Source organism: Giraffa tippelskirchi, chromosome 3 (assembly GCF_054371585.1).
Source record: "Giraffa tippelskirchi isolate mGirTip1 chromosome 3, T2T-mGirTip1v1.2.pri, whole genome shotgun sequence".
Taxonomy (NCBI): Eukaryota; Metazoa; Chordata; class Mammalia; order Artiodactyla; family Giraffidae; genus Giraffa; species Giraffa tippelskirchi.
Genome location: NC_137277.1, coordinates 116490772 through 116509953, shown reverse-complemented (window position 1 = coordinate 116509953; position 19182 = coordinate 116490772). Strand labels below are relative to the sequence as shown.

Genomic DNA, 19182 nt, shown 5'->3' with positions numbered 1-19182 from the left:
TTTTCTATACCTATTAAGGTTAAGCTCTTAACAGTAGGGTCAGACTTTTAAGACATTCTGATATTTTCTGAACTGAAGTATAACAATTAGGAAAAGGCAGGAGAAAGTTCACTGGTGGTGCTTGTCCCCTTAAGTAGATCATGCAGAGTCATTCTAACCTCAACTATTCGAATTACCCTTGAGCTGCCCAAAAACAGAAGAAAAAAGAGAAAAAGAAAAACCTGCTTTTCTTTCCCTAGACAGTCTCACATTAACCCTAGCCAAATTGCTGATATTAAGAGAAAAGTATCAGAATATTTTAAAAACTGTTCTATTATAAACAGGATTATATTTATAAACGTGAAGAGCTTTTCCTTCTCTGATTGCTAAAATCCATGACTGAAAAATACAGCAACTGAGACACACACAGCGAACTCCAACAAACAAATAAAAAATTCCAAAGAACCTTTTGTGATAAATGATACATGACAAAATACATTTAAACAGTTACTAGGCCCAGAGGGATCCAGCAGAGAATAAACACAACAATGTGGGGGTTTTCTACTCCTAAGTCCTTTGACAAAAATGACAAAATATGGTCCTTTCATGTAATGACAGGGAGAAATAGGAAGCTTGAGAAGATAAAATATGTTGCTGTTCAGAAGAGGAGATGGTGGTGTCACAAACATTATATTTCAGATTGGCAGTTCTATTTGAAAAGAGTCTCTGAATCTTGTTTTTAAGAATGGGGAAGGATAAGAGTGGTAGAAAGGGAAGAAACACAACAGCTTCATCTCTTAGCATTCTTGACAGACGAGACTGTATAAAGGCTACCTCTGAATTCATTTAGCACACCCAGGAAAAACACGCACGCAAATATATTTCTCAACAGAATGCCAGAAGAATGTTGTTAGCACATTTGTATATTTCCAATTCTTCCTTACTACCCTTATTCAACCCTAAACAAATCAGTTTAAGTACAACTTCTCTTACTAATGTCTTTCCTAGCATTGCTGCAGTCAGATTTGAGTCAAGTAACCATCTGCTGCAAATACAAATAGAGCTACATTCAAGAATTATATTACACAGGCTTCCTAGCAAAGCTCTTACGTGCAAGCTGTTCTTGTCAAAATCAGAACCATTGTGATGATGCATCTTAATATTCAATCAGACTTTAAGTAAAGAGTGACAAAAGTCCACATATGGATGACAGCTGTTTCTTCAGTAAATATTTTCCCATTTATTGAATAGAGGCTTATGGCAATTTAGGCTATGTTCCATCAGACATTTCAGCCTGAACTGCCAGGCGACGATTAAAACAATAACAAGGATAAAATTTTTGTTTTTAAATCTTTGTTACAACTTATATCTGAACAAAGCACCCATCAGCTCCTCCAACTAAAGTTGTACACTATGACATTATTTCGAGAATATCCTTTCCCAACAGTTACTGGTAAAAATACTGATTTTATAGAACTTTATATAATACCATAGTGTTTATAAAATTAAAGTATAATTCTTTTATTAAGTTCCTAATTACATGAACAAAATTATTGGGAATGTAAACATATTTATCTATAATTTGATAAATTATGAAATATTAAAAAAAGAGGAATTAGTCTATTTCCTAAAAGAAGTTCAGATAAAATAAGTCCTCTTTTTAACCAATAAAGCAGCTTGCAAAACTGGAAAGTCAAAGAAAAAGTGAAGATCGATTCTGATGATTAATTCAGTTACTCCATAATACCACAATGTTTACACATCAATAGTTAGAGGAAAAAAATGGTTTCAATTAACAAAGACAAACTTCATGTCTTACTAATATCCTCAAACATGTACTATGTTCCTTTAATAAATCCTAAATGTTGTGTTGGACCTAAATTTGTTAATAGTCCATTTTTCAGGTAGAATTTTTGAAGTTTGCTAACTACAAGGTCCACTACTAAGTAACTTAGGTCTCCTAAGTTTAGGTCTTTAACCTAAAATGATGCTGAGGCTCTTCTCTGGTGGCATCAAAGTGATTATTAGGAGAGTAGTGGGTTGACTGTGTCTTAGGCAAGCCCTACAACAATGATGTGTTAAGGAAATGCTATGCCTCAGCTTCTTCAAAGTAGATTACAACTTCTTTTTTCCTTCCTGTAATGCAACTGTTCAAATCAACATTAAAAACACTTTTGAGCCTGTTGTCTTATACTCCACAACTCTTCTCAGACTTTTTTTTTTTTTAAGGGAAATTATTTCAGATCAAACTCTATAAAGAAGAGTTTCTTACCCTGCTATTGGATCCACTGCTATTGCCTTCGGATTATGAAGTTCCAGGTCAATCAGGGTGACACACACAGACCCGTTGTAATCACACACAAAGATCCGGTCACTGACATGGTCCACAAAATAGAGATTCCTGGTGAGCCAGTCAATTGCCATTTGCTGCACATCTGAAACACACACACACACACACATTGAATCGCAAGTGCAAATCTAGTATCATAAACCTAAGAGTACATAAGTCTGTCCAAACTACCGCAGAAGATATTTCAAAAGTACGGTAGCTTTACAATAAAAAAATCCCTGCAAAGAATTTCTATGCCAAAATAAGTGATTATTCTGTAAAATAATGACTATCTCTTGATACTTTTCTTCCTGCTATCTAAGCACTGAGGATGATCCAGACAAAAGGGCAAAGAGTTTCTATATCCTAAAGAATAAGTATTTACAATAAAATATTTTACCTAGTTTTTGCATTTGTTCAAATAGTTAATCTAACCCAATGGGCATAACTGGTTCAATGACACAGCTAAATGTTTTAGTAGTAAGAGTAGTAAATATTTTTTGGGAACTAAGGTAAACTCTTATTTTTAGATCCTCTTCTAACTGGAAATAACACAGAAAGAGGGGTGATATGTACTTCTGATGGCATATGTAGACACTGTAAAGTAAGATTGATCAAAGATCAGTTAATTCTCCAGAAAAGGGCTGTTTCTCTAGAAGAGCAATTTGTTTTATGATGGAAATATTCTGTATCTATGCTGTACAATAAAATAATGACTAGTCAACTGTGTCTAGTGAGCACTTAATTTGTGGCTAGTATGACTGTAAACTGAATCTTTATTGTATTTCATTTTAATTAATTCAAACTTGAAAAAAAGTAGGAAGCCAGTGACTCATATGGATAGTACAGGTCTAGAAGAATGTATCTGTTTTTAACTTAAGTATTTTCTATTTGATCAGAACCACACACTGTGAAATTTCATGCTAACTAGTTGATATTTATCCCAACAGATAACCCTAAAAGTTATGGTTTCTTACTCTCTGAGGCACTGACCATTTTTATACCTAACTATGAATCTCATTTAAACATTTCTTTAAGATGCCTGTTAAGTATGCAATTCCACTAATGACATTAGATCATCAGTACTGGGCTGGTTCTCTAATAATGCCATAAATAAATTTCTGATTCACATTCATTGCTGAATTTTATGACAGTCATATTTGTATCTATTGCAAATTATAATTTGATAATTTTATATATATATATATATACATTTCTTTTTTTTTTTTTTTCAAACCATGATAGAGAAGATAGCAATTGTGTGGAAATCTCTAAAAATCCCTACAAGGACAAGCAGTAAGTGAATATTGCAATTCACTAGATACAGATTTTTAGGCCATCAATAACAGTTTCATTTCTAAATTACATGGTGTTTATGGAAACATAAGCATTTAACTACTCCATAAACTATATGAACCATTTCAGCAGCCAGGATATTTAAAAATCTAAACTATTTTTTCTGTCTCCAGAAATGTGGAAATGTATACTTAGCTTTGTTTTTTTATTCCCTTAGCATTATTACATTAGCTAGAGAACAGAACCCACTGTTTCAAATGTCATTTCAAATACTAAGTGTTCAGATAAAGTATGTGCCAAAGTCCATTCAATAACCCATCTCTCATGCTAGGCCTGCAGTTGGTTTAGTCTATGCAATTATAAATTCAGACAAAAGAGCTGTTTGATAGCATTCACACCTTTCTTCAATTCTGAATCACTGCAGAAAGATTCTCCGCTACTGAAACAATAGGTATCATTAACAGCATCCTAGTTTGAAGCAGCAAGGTCTCACTAAAAAGCCTAATAATTAGCCTAACAGTAACTGTGGGAATTGACTTTGTTTCCTTTTTCTAAACTTGAAGTTTCTATCTGCTTTAAATATGATTTTTATTAACAATGGAGAATTAATACAATTAAACAGAATTCAAGTAAGTAAATCAATGGATGAATGGATAGACAGATACAGAGAGATAAATAAATAAAATTAGGTAAAATATTTTGAACATTTTAGGAGATTTTTGACATTATAAAAATGTCTCTAAAATTTTAGTAAGACCCTTATTACTTTATTGTTACTAGAAAAAAATTAAATATGTTCCTGCTATAATTTTTCTCTAGTTGCTTTTATTCATTCTTCAACTAAAATTACTAGGATTTTCCCCTGCTGTTCTTTTGAAACAGTTGCTTTATGGTCATTCAGAATTTCTTACATGCCAAAAGTGAAGCTTACTTTTGCGTTCGTATCTACAACATCTGTAGGTACTATTTACTTCTGAATCATGAAATAATCTACATATCAATCATGGTAAACATTTAAATTACAGTGAAAAATTACGGAAATTTTTTGAAACTTGTAAAGTGACATATAAATACAAGTAACAACAATCTTTTTAAAGGGCAATATATGTTGGATGTAAAAACTTATACAAACAAAATAAAAAGTTGTATCCAGGAAAAATCAATTTTAAAATTTGAGGAAAAAGCTTACAAATGATGGTACCTATGATAATCTATAATTGGATTAAAAATGTTACATCAGCTTTTTCTTATTATCACATTACAAGACAACTAATTAACTATCAGAAATGGTGAAAGTAGAACTTAACAATTTTGATTCACTATAATGTAACATATGCTAACTATTGTGAACTAAATTGTTTTCCTCACAAATCATATGTTAAAGCCTTAACTACCAGCATGGCAAATGTGAATATCAGTCAGTTCAGTCACTCAGTCGTGTCTGACTCTTTGTGACCCCATGAATCGCAGCACACCAGGCCTCCTTGTCCATCACCAACTCCCAGAGTTTACCCAAACTCATGCCCATTGAGTCAGCGATGCCATCCAGCCATCTCATCCTCTGTCGTCCCCTTCTCCTCCTGCCCCCAATAGTACCCAGCATCAGGCTCTTTTCCAACGAGTCAGCTCTTTGCATGAGGTGGCCAAAGTATTGGAGTTTCAGCTTCAGCATCAGTCCTTCCAATGAACACCCAGGACTGATCTCCTTTAGGATGGACTGGTTGGATCTCCTTGCAGTCCAAGGGACTCTCAAGAGTCTTCTCCAACACAACAGTTCAAAAGCATCAATTCTTCGGCGCTCAGCTTTCTTCACAGTCCAGCTCTCACATCCATACATGACCAGTGGAAAAACCACAACGTTGAAGAGACAGACCTTTGTTGGCAAAGTAATGTCTCTGCTTTTAAATATGCTATCTAGGTTGGTCATACCTTTCCTTCCAAGGAGTAAGCGTCTTTTAATTTCATGGCTGCAGTCACCATCAGCAGTGATTTTGGAGCCCCAAAAAATAAAGTCTGACACTGTTTCCACTGTTTCCCCATCTATTTCCCATGAAGTGATGGGACCAGATGCCATGATGTTAGTTTTCTGAATGCTGAGCTTTAAGGCAACTTTTTCACTCTCCTCTCTCACTTTCCTCAAGAGGCTCTTTAGTTCTTCTTCACTTTCTGCCGTAAGGGTGGTGATATATTTGGAAATAAAACCTTTAAGAGAATATTACATTAAAATAAGGCCATTTAGTGTTAAGCCCTAAATCAAATTTTCTAGTGTCCATATAAAAAGAGATTCAGGCATACAGAGACAACTCTGGAACTACTTGCAAACAGAGAAAAGGTCATCAGCAACCCAAAGAAAGAGACCTCAGAAAGTCCAACCCTGTTGCATCTTGAGCTTGGACTTCCAGCCTGCAGAATATAAGAAAATAGATTTCTTTCTTTTTTTGAGCCACTCAATCTGTGTTTTTTTTTTTTATATTAAACTTTGTAATTTGTATTGGGGTATAGCTGATTAATAAATAATGTTGTAATAGTTTCAGGTGAACAGTGAAGGGACTCAGCCGTAACCATACATATATCCTTTCTCCGTCAAACTCCCCTCTCATCCAGGCTGCTATATGATATTGAGAAGTGGTCCAAGTGCTATCCAATCAGTTCTTGTTGTTTACCCATTTTAAATATAGCAGGGTATACAGTCTGTGGCATTTTTTTTTGGCAACTCTAGCAAAATAATACTACAGAAGTATTATTCAATAGAGTAATTTATGCCACAAAATAATTGAGAACAAAAGTCAAAATCATGCAAAGAAAAATACAAAAGAAATGTGTCTGCATTTGCTTTTAACGACAGACTAGAACACTTTCTAACAGGCTCTTTCAAAGACTGGTTAGTTCCCCTGGGGAATATACTTTTGTTTAATTTAAAATTTAATATGTTAAGTGCTAGTATCTAGGAATTTAAATATTAATGTGTATGTTGACAAATTAAGTTTTATTCAATAGAGATGCAAATGATATCCATCAGGTAGTAAATATAATCCCCAGTTTTACTGTCCAGTATGACATTAAATAGTTTTATATCTAAACTTACTATCTTAAACAAGATTTTTTTTTTCCTTTCACTGATTGCAAATCTGGAAAACTCAGCAGTGGCCACAGGACTAGAAAAGGTCAGTTTTCGTTCCAATCCCAAAGAAAGGCAATGCCAAAGAATGCTCAAACTACCGCACAATTGCACTCATCTCACATGCTAGTAAAGTAATGCTCAAAATTCTCCAAGCCAGGCTTCAGCAATACGTAAACCGTGAACTTCCAGATGTTCAAGCTGGTTTTAGAAAAGGCAGAGGAACCAGAGATCAAATTGCCAACATCCGATGGATCATCGAAAAAGCAAGAGAGTTCCAGAAAAACATCTATTTTTGCTTTATTGACTATGCCAAAGCCTTTGACTGTGCGGATCACAATAAACTGTGGAAAATTCTGAAGACATGGGAATACCAGACCATCTGACCTGTCTCTTGAGAAACCTGTATGCAGGTCAGGAAGCAACAGTTCAAACTAGACATGGAACAACAGACTGGTTCCAAATCAGAAAAGGAGTCCGTCAAGGCTGTATATTGTCACCCTGCTTATTTAACTTATATGCAGAGTACATCATGAGAAACACTGGCCTGGAAGAAACACAAGCTGGAATCAAGATTGCTGGGAGAAATATCAATAACCTCAGATATGCAGATGACACCACCCTTATGGCAGAAACTGAAGAAGAACTAAAGAGCCTCTTGATGAAAGTGAAAGAGGAGAGTGAAAAAAGTTGGCTTAAAGCTCAACGTTCAGAAAACTAAGATCATGGCATCTGGTCCCATCACTTCATGGGGAATAGATGGGGAAACAGTGGAAACAGTGTCCGACTTTATTTTTGGGGGCTCCAAAATCACTGCTGATGGTGATTACAGCCATGAAATTACTTGACGCTTACTCATTGGAAGGAAGGTTATGGCCAACCTAGATAGCATATTTAAAAGCAGAGACATTACTTTGCCAACAAAGGTCTGTCTAGTCAAGGCTATGGTTTTTCCAGTGGTCATGTATGGATGTGAGAGTTGGATGGTGAAGAAAGCTGAGTGCCAAAGAATTGATGCTTTTGAACTGTGGTGTTGGAGAAGACTCTTGAGAGTCCCTTGGACTGCAAGGAAATCCAACCAGTCCATCCTAAAGGAGATCAGTCCTGGGTGTTCATTGGAAGGACTGATGTTGAAGCTGAAACTACAATACTTTGGCCACCTCATGTGAAGAGTTGACTCATTGGAAAAGACCCTGATGCTGGGAAGGATTGGGGACAGGAGAAGAAGGGGATGACAGAGGATGAGATGGTTGGTTGGCATCATCAACTCAATGGACATGGGTTTGGGTGAACTCTGGGAGTTGGTGATGGACAGGGAGGCCTGGCGTGCTGCGATTTATGGGGTCGCAAAGAGTCAGACACGACTGAGCGACTGAACTAAACTGAACTGATTGCAAACACTTCAATCTTTTATGTCTGCTTTTGAGCCAGATTTACCATCTTACTGTTTCTCTTAATAATGAGCTAATTAATTCCATAGCATATTTACATTATATATTTCTATGAGTCATGTTTTTATCTTTTTAAAAATGATATGTTGGCACATATGAATCTTGATTTCTTTATTTCCCATATTATTTTCAACTAGCAAGAGGCAACCGTTGTAAATGTCCACAATGATTAGAAAAAAATCATAAATAGGCAAAACATGTTAGGAGAGACTATGAAAAATCTAGATGATGGCTCAAAAGTATTCATCTACCTAAAAAAGCAGCCTGAATTTCAGCTGATTGTTTTGATATAGAAATGTTTTATTGTGTCAAAGAAGCCCAAAATAAGAATTTTTGAATTTCATTTGAAATCTCCCAATTTTTAAATATGATAAGTTAATTTTTAAAAATTCTAAAGCACTCTGTATATCAAACAAAACCCGTGTGCTGTCAATCTGGATCAAAGGCCTCCACAACAACTATGCTAAAGTAAAGCAAGTAGCGTATATCATTTTGTTCCAGCTTAACCTAAATACACAGCAAAGCCAGAGATGAAGGGCAGCAAAGACATACATGGTGTGTGCATGTTAAGTCACTTCAGTTGTGTCCTACTCTTTGTGACAGTCTCCTCTGTCCTTGAGATTATGCAGGCAAGAATACTGGAATGGGTTGCCATTACCTTCTCCAGGGGATCTTCCTGATTCAGGGATGGAACCCACATCTCTTATGACTCCTGCATTGGCAAGGGGGTTCTTTACCACTAGTACCACCTGGGATTCAGGGGATTATTTTAAATGTGATTTTTAAATTTTTATCATGCAGTAAATGTATACAATTTATAAAGATACACCCCCTTAAGGCTTACAGTGAAAAACAGCAATGTTCACTTCACTTCTCTCTACTGTCTTTCGATTGTCTTAACTATTTTGATTATATTTATTAACACTTCCATAATTCTATATGATGTCCCTACTATAAGTTTAAAGCTTTTAAAGTTTATATATTATCTATTAACTTTCTACTGTACATAATTAGAAGCTGATTTCTTACAACTCTCCACACACACACACAGACACTTTCTCTCCCCTAATCTTCTCACAACCTTAATTTTTAGTTAAATTAATACTCAAGGTTTATATAATTATGATGATGTACATTTCTGTTGACAGTTGAAGAAAGCAGTTTGATATGATTATACTTTCTTCTTGAATAACTTTTGTGTTTTTTTTAGCATTCCTGTATTTTTTCTCTTTGTTGCAATTAATCATCACATAGTTCTAAAACACACACACACATACACACAACTCTGAGAATGCAAACTGGTGCAGCCACTATGGATAACATTATAAAATTTCCTAAAAAAACTAAAAACAAAATTATCATATAATACAGCAATCTCACTCCTTGGCATATATATACAGAAATAATGAAAACTCTAATTTGAAAAGATACATGTGGCCCAATGTTTAGTGCAACATTATTTACATATCCAAGATGTGGAAGCAAGCTAAAAGTCCATCAACAGATGGATGGATAAAGATGTGGTGTATGTGTGTGCATGCACACACACACAATGGCATATGACTCAGCTATGGAAAAAAAAAGAATGAAATAATGCCATCTGCAGCAACATGGATGGACCTAGAGATTATCAAACTAACTGAAGTAAGTCAGAGAAAGACAAATGTCATATGGTATCACTTATATGTCAAATCTAAAAAAATGATACAAATAAACTTATTTACACAGAATATAGACATAGAAAACATTTAAAAGAATTAAATGATAGTACTCTTTAACATCACACACAAAAATAAACACAAAGCAGATTAAAAACCTAAATATAAGGTCAGATTCTATAAAACTTGTAGAGGAAAATATATAACACACTTAGATCTCTATCACAGCAATATCTTTTTTTATCTACCTCCTGGAATAATGAAAATAAAATAAAAAAATTAAAAAATGATACTTAATTAACATCAAAAACTCTTGCAGAGAAAAGGAAACCATAAACAAAATGGAAAGATGACCCACATAATGGAAGAAAATATTTGCAAATGATGCAACTGTCAAGGGATTAATCTTCAAATATATAAAAAGCTCATGCAGCTCAATATCAAAAACACAAACAACCTGATAAAAAATGGGTAGAAAATATAAACAGACATTTCTCCAAGGAAGATATACAAATGGCCACAAAGCACATGAAAAGATGCTCAACATCATTAATTAATAGAGAAATGAAAATCAAAGTTACTTTGAAGTATCACCTTGCACTAGTCAGAATGGCCATCATCAAAAAAAAAAAAAAAATAGAAAGAAAACAAAACTACAGTCTAGAAAAAAATGCTAGAGAGGGTAGGAACAAAAGGGGACACTCCTACACTGCTGGTGGGAATTTAAATTGGTACAAGCATTAAGAATATTCCTTAAAAAACTAAAAATAGAGTTGCCATATGATTCAACAATCCCACTCCTGGGCACATATCCAGAGAAAACCATATTTTGGAAAAGATACCTGCACCTCAATGTTCTTTGAATTTTGTTTACAATAGCTAAGAAATGGAAACAACCTATATGTCTATCAAAAAAGAAGTGGGAAAGAAATAGTGGGACATTATTAATAATGAAATATTATTCATCCATAAAAAAAGTTGAAATAATGTAATTTGCAGCAACATGGTTTGACTTAGAGATTCTCATACTAAGTGAATTAAGTCAGAAAGATAAATAAAAATATTTTATGATATCATTTATTTGTGGAATCTAAAAAAAAATGGAATAAATGAACTTATTTACAACACAGAAATAGAGTCACTAATGTACAAAACAAACCTATGGTTCCCAAAGGGGAGGTGGGGAACAGATAAATTAGGAGATTGATATTGACATACAAACAACTACTATATATAAAATAGAGACCTAATAATGACATGCTGTATAGTAGAAGGGACACTACCCAATACTCTGTAATTATCTGTATTGGAAAAGAAACTAAAAAATAGCTGGTATGTTTGTATAACTAATTCATATATATATATATATATATATACATGGAAAAGGCTGAGGAACCATCCACTTCTGCTTCATTGACTATGCTAAAGCCTTTGATTGTGCAGATCACAATAAACTGTGGAAAATTCTTAAAGAGATGGGAATATCAGACAACCTCACCAACCTCCTGAGAAACCTGTATACAGGTCAAGAAGCAAGTTAGAAATGGACATGGAACAATGGACTGGTTCAAAATTGGGAAAGGAGTACATCAAGGTGGTATATTGTCACTCTGCTTATTTAATCTCTATGCAGAGTAAATCATGCAAAATGCCAGGCTGGATTAAGGTCAAGTTGGAATCAAGACTGCCTGGAGAAATATCAATAACCTTAGATATGCAGATGATACCACCCTAATGGTGGAAAGTGAAGAGGAACTAAAGAGCCTCTTGATTATGGTGAAAGAGGAGAGAAAAAAAGCTGGATTAAAACTCAACATTTAAGAAATTAAGATCATGGCATCCAGTCCCATCATTTCATGGCAAATAGAGGGAAACGGCAAATGGAAACAGTGACAGACTTTATTTTCTTGGGCTCCAAAATCACTTTAGTAGGTGACTACAGCCATGAAACTAAAAGAAGCTTGCTCCTTGGAGGAAAAGATGTGATGAACCTAGACAGCATATTAAAAAGCAGAAACATAACCTTTACTCTCGAGAAGTACTAGTGGTGACAGCCGCAGGCTGCACTTTATACCCATCCTATCCAGAGTGGGCAACTGAAGTAGGAAAACAACATTGCAGGTGAGCTATTCAGAGATGTAGTGGTTCTGTACTCAAGTGTGACTCAGCAACTAGCTTCACTTCTAGAGAGGCTGTGGACAGACTGAGATCAAGCCCTGAGCCTTTGGAGTGGGAGTACTGACTCCAAGACCCTACACTACCAGAGAACTAACCCTAAGGAATATCAAATAGTGAGAACTCACACAAAGGAAATCACTTGAATATAAGACCTGGCATCACCCAACCACCAGTAGCACACTACACAGAACGCTTCATCTAAAGTACAACAAAAAAAAAATACAAACTCAATCACCAGCAGACAGGATTACCACCTCACTCAGCCTTGCCCATCAGAGGAAAAACAAACAAATAAACAAACAACAACAACAACAAAAAAAACTCAACCCAAATCTCTTCCTATACACAAATCACTGGATCAAACTTAGAAGGGCAGAAATCAAAAGGAAGAAAGAATTCAGCCTTGAAGCCTGGGAAAAGGAGACCTTAAACACAATAAGTAAAAAAAAAAAAAAAAGGCAGAGAAACACTACACAAACGAAGAAACAATCAGAAAAACAGAAATCCAAATAAATAAAGAGGAAATAGGCAAGCTATCTGAAAAAGAATTCAGAATAATAATAGTAAAGTTGATCAAAAACCTTGAAAACAAAATGTGGAAAATCAAAGAATCAATTAACAAAGACCTAGAAGAATTAAAGACTAAACATACAGAGACAGATAACACAATTACTGAAATTAAAAATACTCTAGAAGGAATCAATACAAGAATATCTGAAGGAGAAGAACGAATTGGTGAACTGGAAGATAAAATGGCGGAAATAACTTCTGAACAGCAGAATAAAGTAAAAAAAAAAGTGAAAAGAACTGAGGACAGTCTCAGAAACTTCTGGGACAATATCAAATGCACCAACATTCGAGTTATTGGGGTCCCAGAAGAAGAAGAGAAAAAGAAAGAGTATGAGAAAATTTTTGAAGAGATTATAGCTGAAAATTTTCCAACAAGGAAAAGGAAATAGTCAATCAAGTCAAAGAGGCACAGATAGTCCCATACAAGATAAACCCAAGGAGAAATATGCCAAGACACATACTGATCATACTAACAAAGACTAAACACTAAGAAACAATATTAAAAGCAGCAAGGGAGAAGCAAAAAATAACATACAAGGGAGACCCCATAAGCTTAACAGCTAATCTTTCAGCAGAAACTCTGTAGGCCAAAAGGGATGTCAGGATATATTTAAAGTATTGAAAGGGAAAAATATACAACCAAGATTACGATACCCAGTAAGGATCTCATTAAAAATTGATAGAGAAATAAAGAGCTTTTCAGACAAGCAAAAGTTAAGAGAATTCAGTACCACTAAATCAGCTTTACAACAAATGCTAATGGATTATATAGCCAAAAGATCTACAAAATCAACCCCAAACAACTAAGAAAATGGCAACAGGAACATATATATAAATAATTACTTCAAGTAAATGGATTAAATGCTCCATCCAAAAGACACAGACTGGCTAAATGGATAAAAAACAGGACCCATATATATTCTGACTGCAAGAAACCCACTTCAGACCTAAAGACACATATAGACTGAAAGTGAGAGGATGGAAAAATATATTCCATGCAAATGGGAAGCAGAAGAAAGCTGGAGTAACAATCTTCATATCAGACAAATAGACCTTAAAATAAAGAAGATTACATGAGATAAGGAAGGACACTACATAATGATCAAGGGATCAATTCAAGAGGAAGACATAACAATTGTAAATACCTAGGCATCTAACATAGGAGCACCTCAATACATAAGACAGAGGCTTACAGACATAAAAGGAGAAATTGACAGTAACACAATAATAGTACGAGACTGTAACACCCCATTCACACTAATGGACAGATCATCAACACAGAAAATTAATAAGGAAACATAAATCTTAAATGATACATCAGATGAGATGGATCTCATTGATATCTTCAGGACATTCCACCCAAATGCAGAACAATACACCTTCTCAGGTGCACATGGAACATTCTACAAGAGACCACATCTTGGGTCACAAATCAAACCTCAGTAAATTAAAGAAAATTGAAATTGTATCAAGCATCTTCTCCAACTAAAACACTATGAGACTAGATATCAATTACAAGAAAAAAAAGCTGTAAGAAACACAAACATATGGAGATTAAACAACACATTTCTAAATAATCAACAGGTTACTGAAGAAATCAAAAGGGAAATCAAAAAATTTCTGAAAACAAATAACAATGAAAACACAATAACTCAAAACCAATGGGATGCAGCCAAGCAGTTCTAAGAAGGAAGTTCATAGCAATGCATTTCTACTTCAAGAAACAAGAAAAACATCAAATAGTCAACATAACTTTACACCTAAAACGACTGGAAAAACAACAACAACAACAAAAATCCCAAAATTAGTAGAAGGAAAGAAATCATAAAGATCCAAGTAGAAACAAATGAAAAAAAAGAAACAATAGTAAAGATTAAAAAACTAAAAGCTGATTCTTGAAAAGATAAACAAAATTGACAAACACTTAACCAGACTCGTCAAAAAAAAAAAAGAGAGAAGAATCAAATCTACAAAATCAGAAATTAAAAAGGAGAGGTTACAACAAGCCTTTGACTGTGTGGACCACAATAAACTGTGGAAAATTCTGAAAGAGATGGGAATACCAGACCATCTGACCTGTCTCTTGAGAAACCTGTGTGCAGGTCAGGAAGCAACAGTTCGAACTGGACATGGAACAACAGACTGGTTCCAAATAGGAAAAGCAGTACGTCAAGGCTGCATATTGTCACTCTGCTTGATTAACTTATATGCAGAGTACATCATGAGAAATGCTGGGCTGGATGAAGCACAAGCTGGAATTAAGATTGCTGGAAGAAATATCAATAACCTCAGATATGCAGATGAAACCATCCTTATGGCAACAAGTGAAGAAGAACTAAAGAACCTCTTGATGAAAGTGAAAGAGGAGAGTGAAAAAGTTGGCTTAAAGCTCAACATTCAGAAAACTAAGATCATGGCATCCAGTCCCATCACTTCATGGCAGATAGATGGGGAAACATTGGAAACACTGGCTGACTTTGTTTTTCTGGGCTCCAAAATCACTGCAGATGGTGATTGCAGCCATGAAATTAAAAGATGCTTACTCATTGGAAGGAAAGTTATGACCAACCTAGATAGCATATTAAAAAGCAAAGACATTACTTTGCCAACAAAGGTCCATCTAGTCAAGGCTATGGTTTTTCCACTGGTCATGTATGGATGTGAGAGTTGGACTATAAAGAAAGTTGAGTGCTGAAGAATTGATGCTTTTGAACTGTGGTGTTGGAGAAGACTCTTGAGAGTCCCTTGGACTGCAAGGAGATCCAACCAGTCCATCCTAAAGGAGATCAGTCCTGAGTGTTCATTGGAAGGACTGATGTTGAAGCTGAAACTCCAATACTTTGGCCACCTGATGCGAAGACCTGGCTCATTGGAAAAGACCCTGATGCTGGGAAAGATTGAGGGAAAGAGGAGAAGGGGACGACAGAGGATGAGATGGCTGGATGACATCATCGACTCGACGGACATGGGTTTGAGTGGACTCAGGCAGTTGGTGATGGACAGGGAGGCCTGGTGTGCTGCGGTTCATGGGGTTGCAAAGAATTGGGCATGACTGAGCGACTGAACTGAACAACAGACAATGCAGAACTAAAAAGGATTTAAAAGACTATTATGAACAACTATATGGCAATAAAATGGATAACCTGGAAGAAATGGACAGGTCCTTAGAAAAGTTCAATCTTCCAAGACTGAACCAGGAAGAAATAGAAATTATGAGCAACCCAATTACAAGCACTGAAATTGCAGTTGTGATCAAAAGTCTCCCAAAAAACAAAAGCCCAGGACCAAATGGCTTCACAGGAGAATCTATCAAACATTTAGAGAAGAGTTAATATCTATCCTTCTAAAACTCTTTCAAAATTTGCAAAGGAAGGAATACTTCCCAACTCATTCTATGAGGCCACCATCATCCTGATACCAAACCAGACAAAGACAACACTAAAAAAGAAAACTACAGTCAAACATCACTGATGAACATAGATGCAAAAATCCTCAACAAAATTTTAGCAAACAGAATTCAGCAACACATCAAAAAGCTTATACACCATGATCAAATTGGGTTTATTCCAGGAATGCAAGGATTCTTCAGTATACACAAATCAATCAATGTGATACACCATATTCACAAATTGAAAGATAAAAACCATATGATAATCTCCATGGATGCAGAAAAAGCCTCTGACAAAATTCAGCAGCCATGTATGATTAAAACTCTTCAAAAAATGGGCATAGAAGGAACCTACCTCAACATAGTAAAGGCCTTATATGATAAGCCTAGAGCAAACATTATTCTCTATGGTGAGAAACTGAAAACATTCCCCCTTAGAAGAGGAACAAGACAAGGGTGTCCACTTTCACCACTATTATTCAACATAGTTCTGGAAGTCCTAGCTATAGCAATCAGAGAAGAAAAAGAACTAAAAGGAATCCATATTAGAAAAGAAGTAAAGCTCTCACTGTTTGCAGATGGCATGACACTGTATGTAGAAAACCCTAAAGATAGTATCAGAAAATTACTAGAGCTAATCAGTGAATTTAGGAAAGTTGCAGGATACAAAATCAATACACAGAAATCACTTGCATTTCTATTTACTAACAATGAAAATTCAGAAAGAGAAATTAAGGAATCAATCCCATTCACCATTACAACAAAAAGAATCAAATATCTAGGAATAAACTTAACTAAGGAGACAAAAGAACTGTACACAGAAAATTATAAGACACTGATGAAAGAAATCAAAGATGACATAAACAGATGGAGAGATATTCCATGTTCCTGGGTAAGAAGAATCAATAGTGTGAAAATGACTATACTACCAAATGCAATCTACAGATTCAATGTGATCCCTATCAAATTACCAATGGCATTTTTCACAGAACTAGAACAAAAAATTTCACAGTTCATATAGAAACACAAAAGGCCCCAAATAGCCAAAGTAGTCTTGAGAAAGAAGAATGGAGCTGGAGGAATCAACCTTCCTGACTTCAGATTATACTACAAAGCTACAGTCATCAAGACAGTATGGTACTGGCACAAAAACAGATATATAGACCAATGGTACAGGATAGAAAGCCCAGAAATAAACCCATGCACCTATGGGTACCTTATTTTTTACAAAGGAGGTGAGAACATACAATGGGGCAAAGATAGGCTCTTTAATAAATGGTGCTGGGAAAACGGGACAGCTACATGTAAAAGAATGAAATTAGAACACTTCCTAACACCATACAAAAAGATAAGCTCAAAATGGATTAAAGACCTAAATGTAAGACCAGAAACTATAAAACTCTTAGAGGAAAACATAGGCAGAACACTAGATGACATAAATCAAAGCAAGATCCTCTATGATCCACCTCCTAGATTAATACAAATAAAAACAAAAGTAAATAAGTGGGACCTGATCAAACTTAAAAGCTTTTGCACAGTAAAGGAAACTAAGTAGGGTTAAAATACAACCCACAGAATTGGACAGAATAATAGCAAATGAAACAACTGACAAAGGGTTAATTTCCAAAATAGACGAGCAGCTCATACAACTCAATGCCAGAAAAACAAACAACCGAAACAAAAAGTGGGAAAAAGACCTAAACTGACTTTTCTCCGAAGAAGACACACAGTTGGCTAACAAAGACATGAAAAAATGCTCAGCATCGCTCATTATTAGAGAAATGCAAATCAAAACTACAATGAGTTATCACCTCACACCAATCAGAATGGCCATCATCAAAATGTCTACAAACAATAAATTCTGGAGAGGGTATGGAGAAAAGGGAACGTTCTTGTACTGTTGGTGGGAATGTAAAATGACATAGCCACTATGTAAGACAGTATGGAGATTCCTTAAAAAACTAGGAGTAATTCCACCATATGACCCAGCAATCCCACTCCTGGGCATAAACCCTGAGGAATCCAAAATTGAAAGAGACACATGTATCCCATTGTTCACTGCAGCACTATTTACAATAGCTAGAACATGGAAGCAACCTAGATGTCCATCAACAGATGAATGGATAAAGAAGTTGTAGTACATATACACAATGGAATATTACTCAGCCATAAAAAGGAATGCCTTTGGATCAGTTCTAATGAGGTGGATGAACCTAGAACCTATTATACAGCGTGAAGTAAGTCAGAAAGAGAAAGATAAATATCATATTCTAATGCATATATATGGAATTTAGAAAAATAGTACTGAAGAATTTATTTACAGGGCAACAATAGAGAAACAGACTTAGAGAACAGAGCTACAGACATGGAGAGAGGGGAGGAGAGAGTGAGATTATGCAAAGGGTAACATGGAAACTTACACTACCATATGTAAAATATATAGTCAATGGGAATTTGCTGTCTGGCTTAGGAAACTCAAACAGGTGCTCTGTACCAACCCAGAGGGGTGGAGTGGGGAGGGAGATGGGAGGGAGTTTCAAAAGGGAGGGGATATATGTATACCTATGGCTGATTCATGTTGAGGTTTGACAGAAAACAGCAAAATTCTGTAAAGCAATTATCATTCAATAAAAAATAAATAATTAAAGAAAAGATGGTAAAAAAAAATAAAAAAACCTAAGTCAATTATTAAAAAAATTTAAAAAGCAGACATCACTTTGCTGACAAAGGTCCATATAGTCAAAGGTATGGTTTTTTCAGTAATCATTTACTGATATGAGAGTTGGACCTTAAAAAAAGGCTGAGCATCAAAGAATTGATGCTTTTGAACTGTAGTGCTAGACAATACTCTTGAGAGTCCTTGGACAGCAAGGAGATCAAACCAGTCAATCCTAAAGGAGATCAACTCTGAACATTCATTGGAAGGACTGATGCTGAAGCTGCAATACTTTAGTCACCTGTTGCAAAGAGCCAACTCATTGGAAAAAAGACCCTAATGCTAGGAAAGATTGAGGGCAGGAGGAGAAAAGAGTGGCAGAGAATGAGATGGTTGGATGGCATCATCGACTCAATGGATGTGAATTTGAGCAAACTCCAGGAGATAGTAAAGGACAGGGAAGCCTGGCATGCTCCAGTCCATGAGGTCACAAACAACAACAAATAACTGAGTCACTTTGCTGTACAGCTGAAACTAACACAACATTGTATATCAAATA

At 35.4% G+C, this 19182-nt stretch overlaps 1 protein-coding gene across 1 annotated transcript in view; it reads right to left on the bottom strand.

Moving 5' to 3' along the window:
• LRP1B (LDL receptor related protein 1B) overlaps positions 1 to 19182 on the bottom strand; it is a 2070111-nt gene that overhangs the window by 1081209 nt on the left and 969720 nt on the right. The window contains exon 7 of the mRNA XM_081584839.1: positions 2252 to 2414. Coding sequence (XP_081440965.1) covers positions 2252 to 2414 — 163 coding nt within the window. The remainder of the gene's footprint in view (positions 1 to 2251; positions 2415 to 19182) is intronic.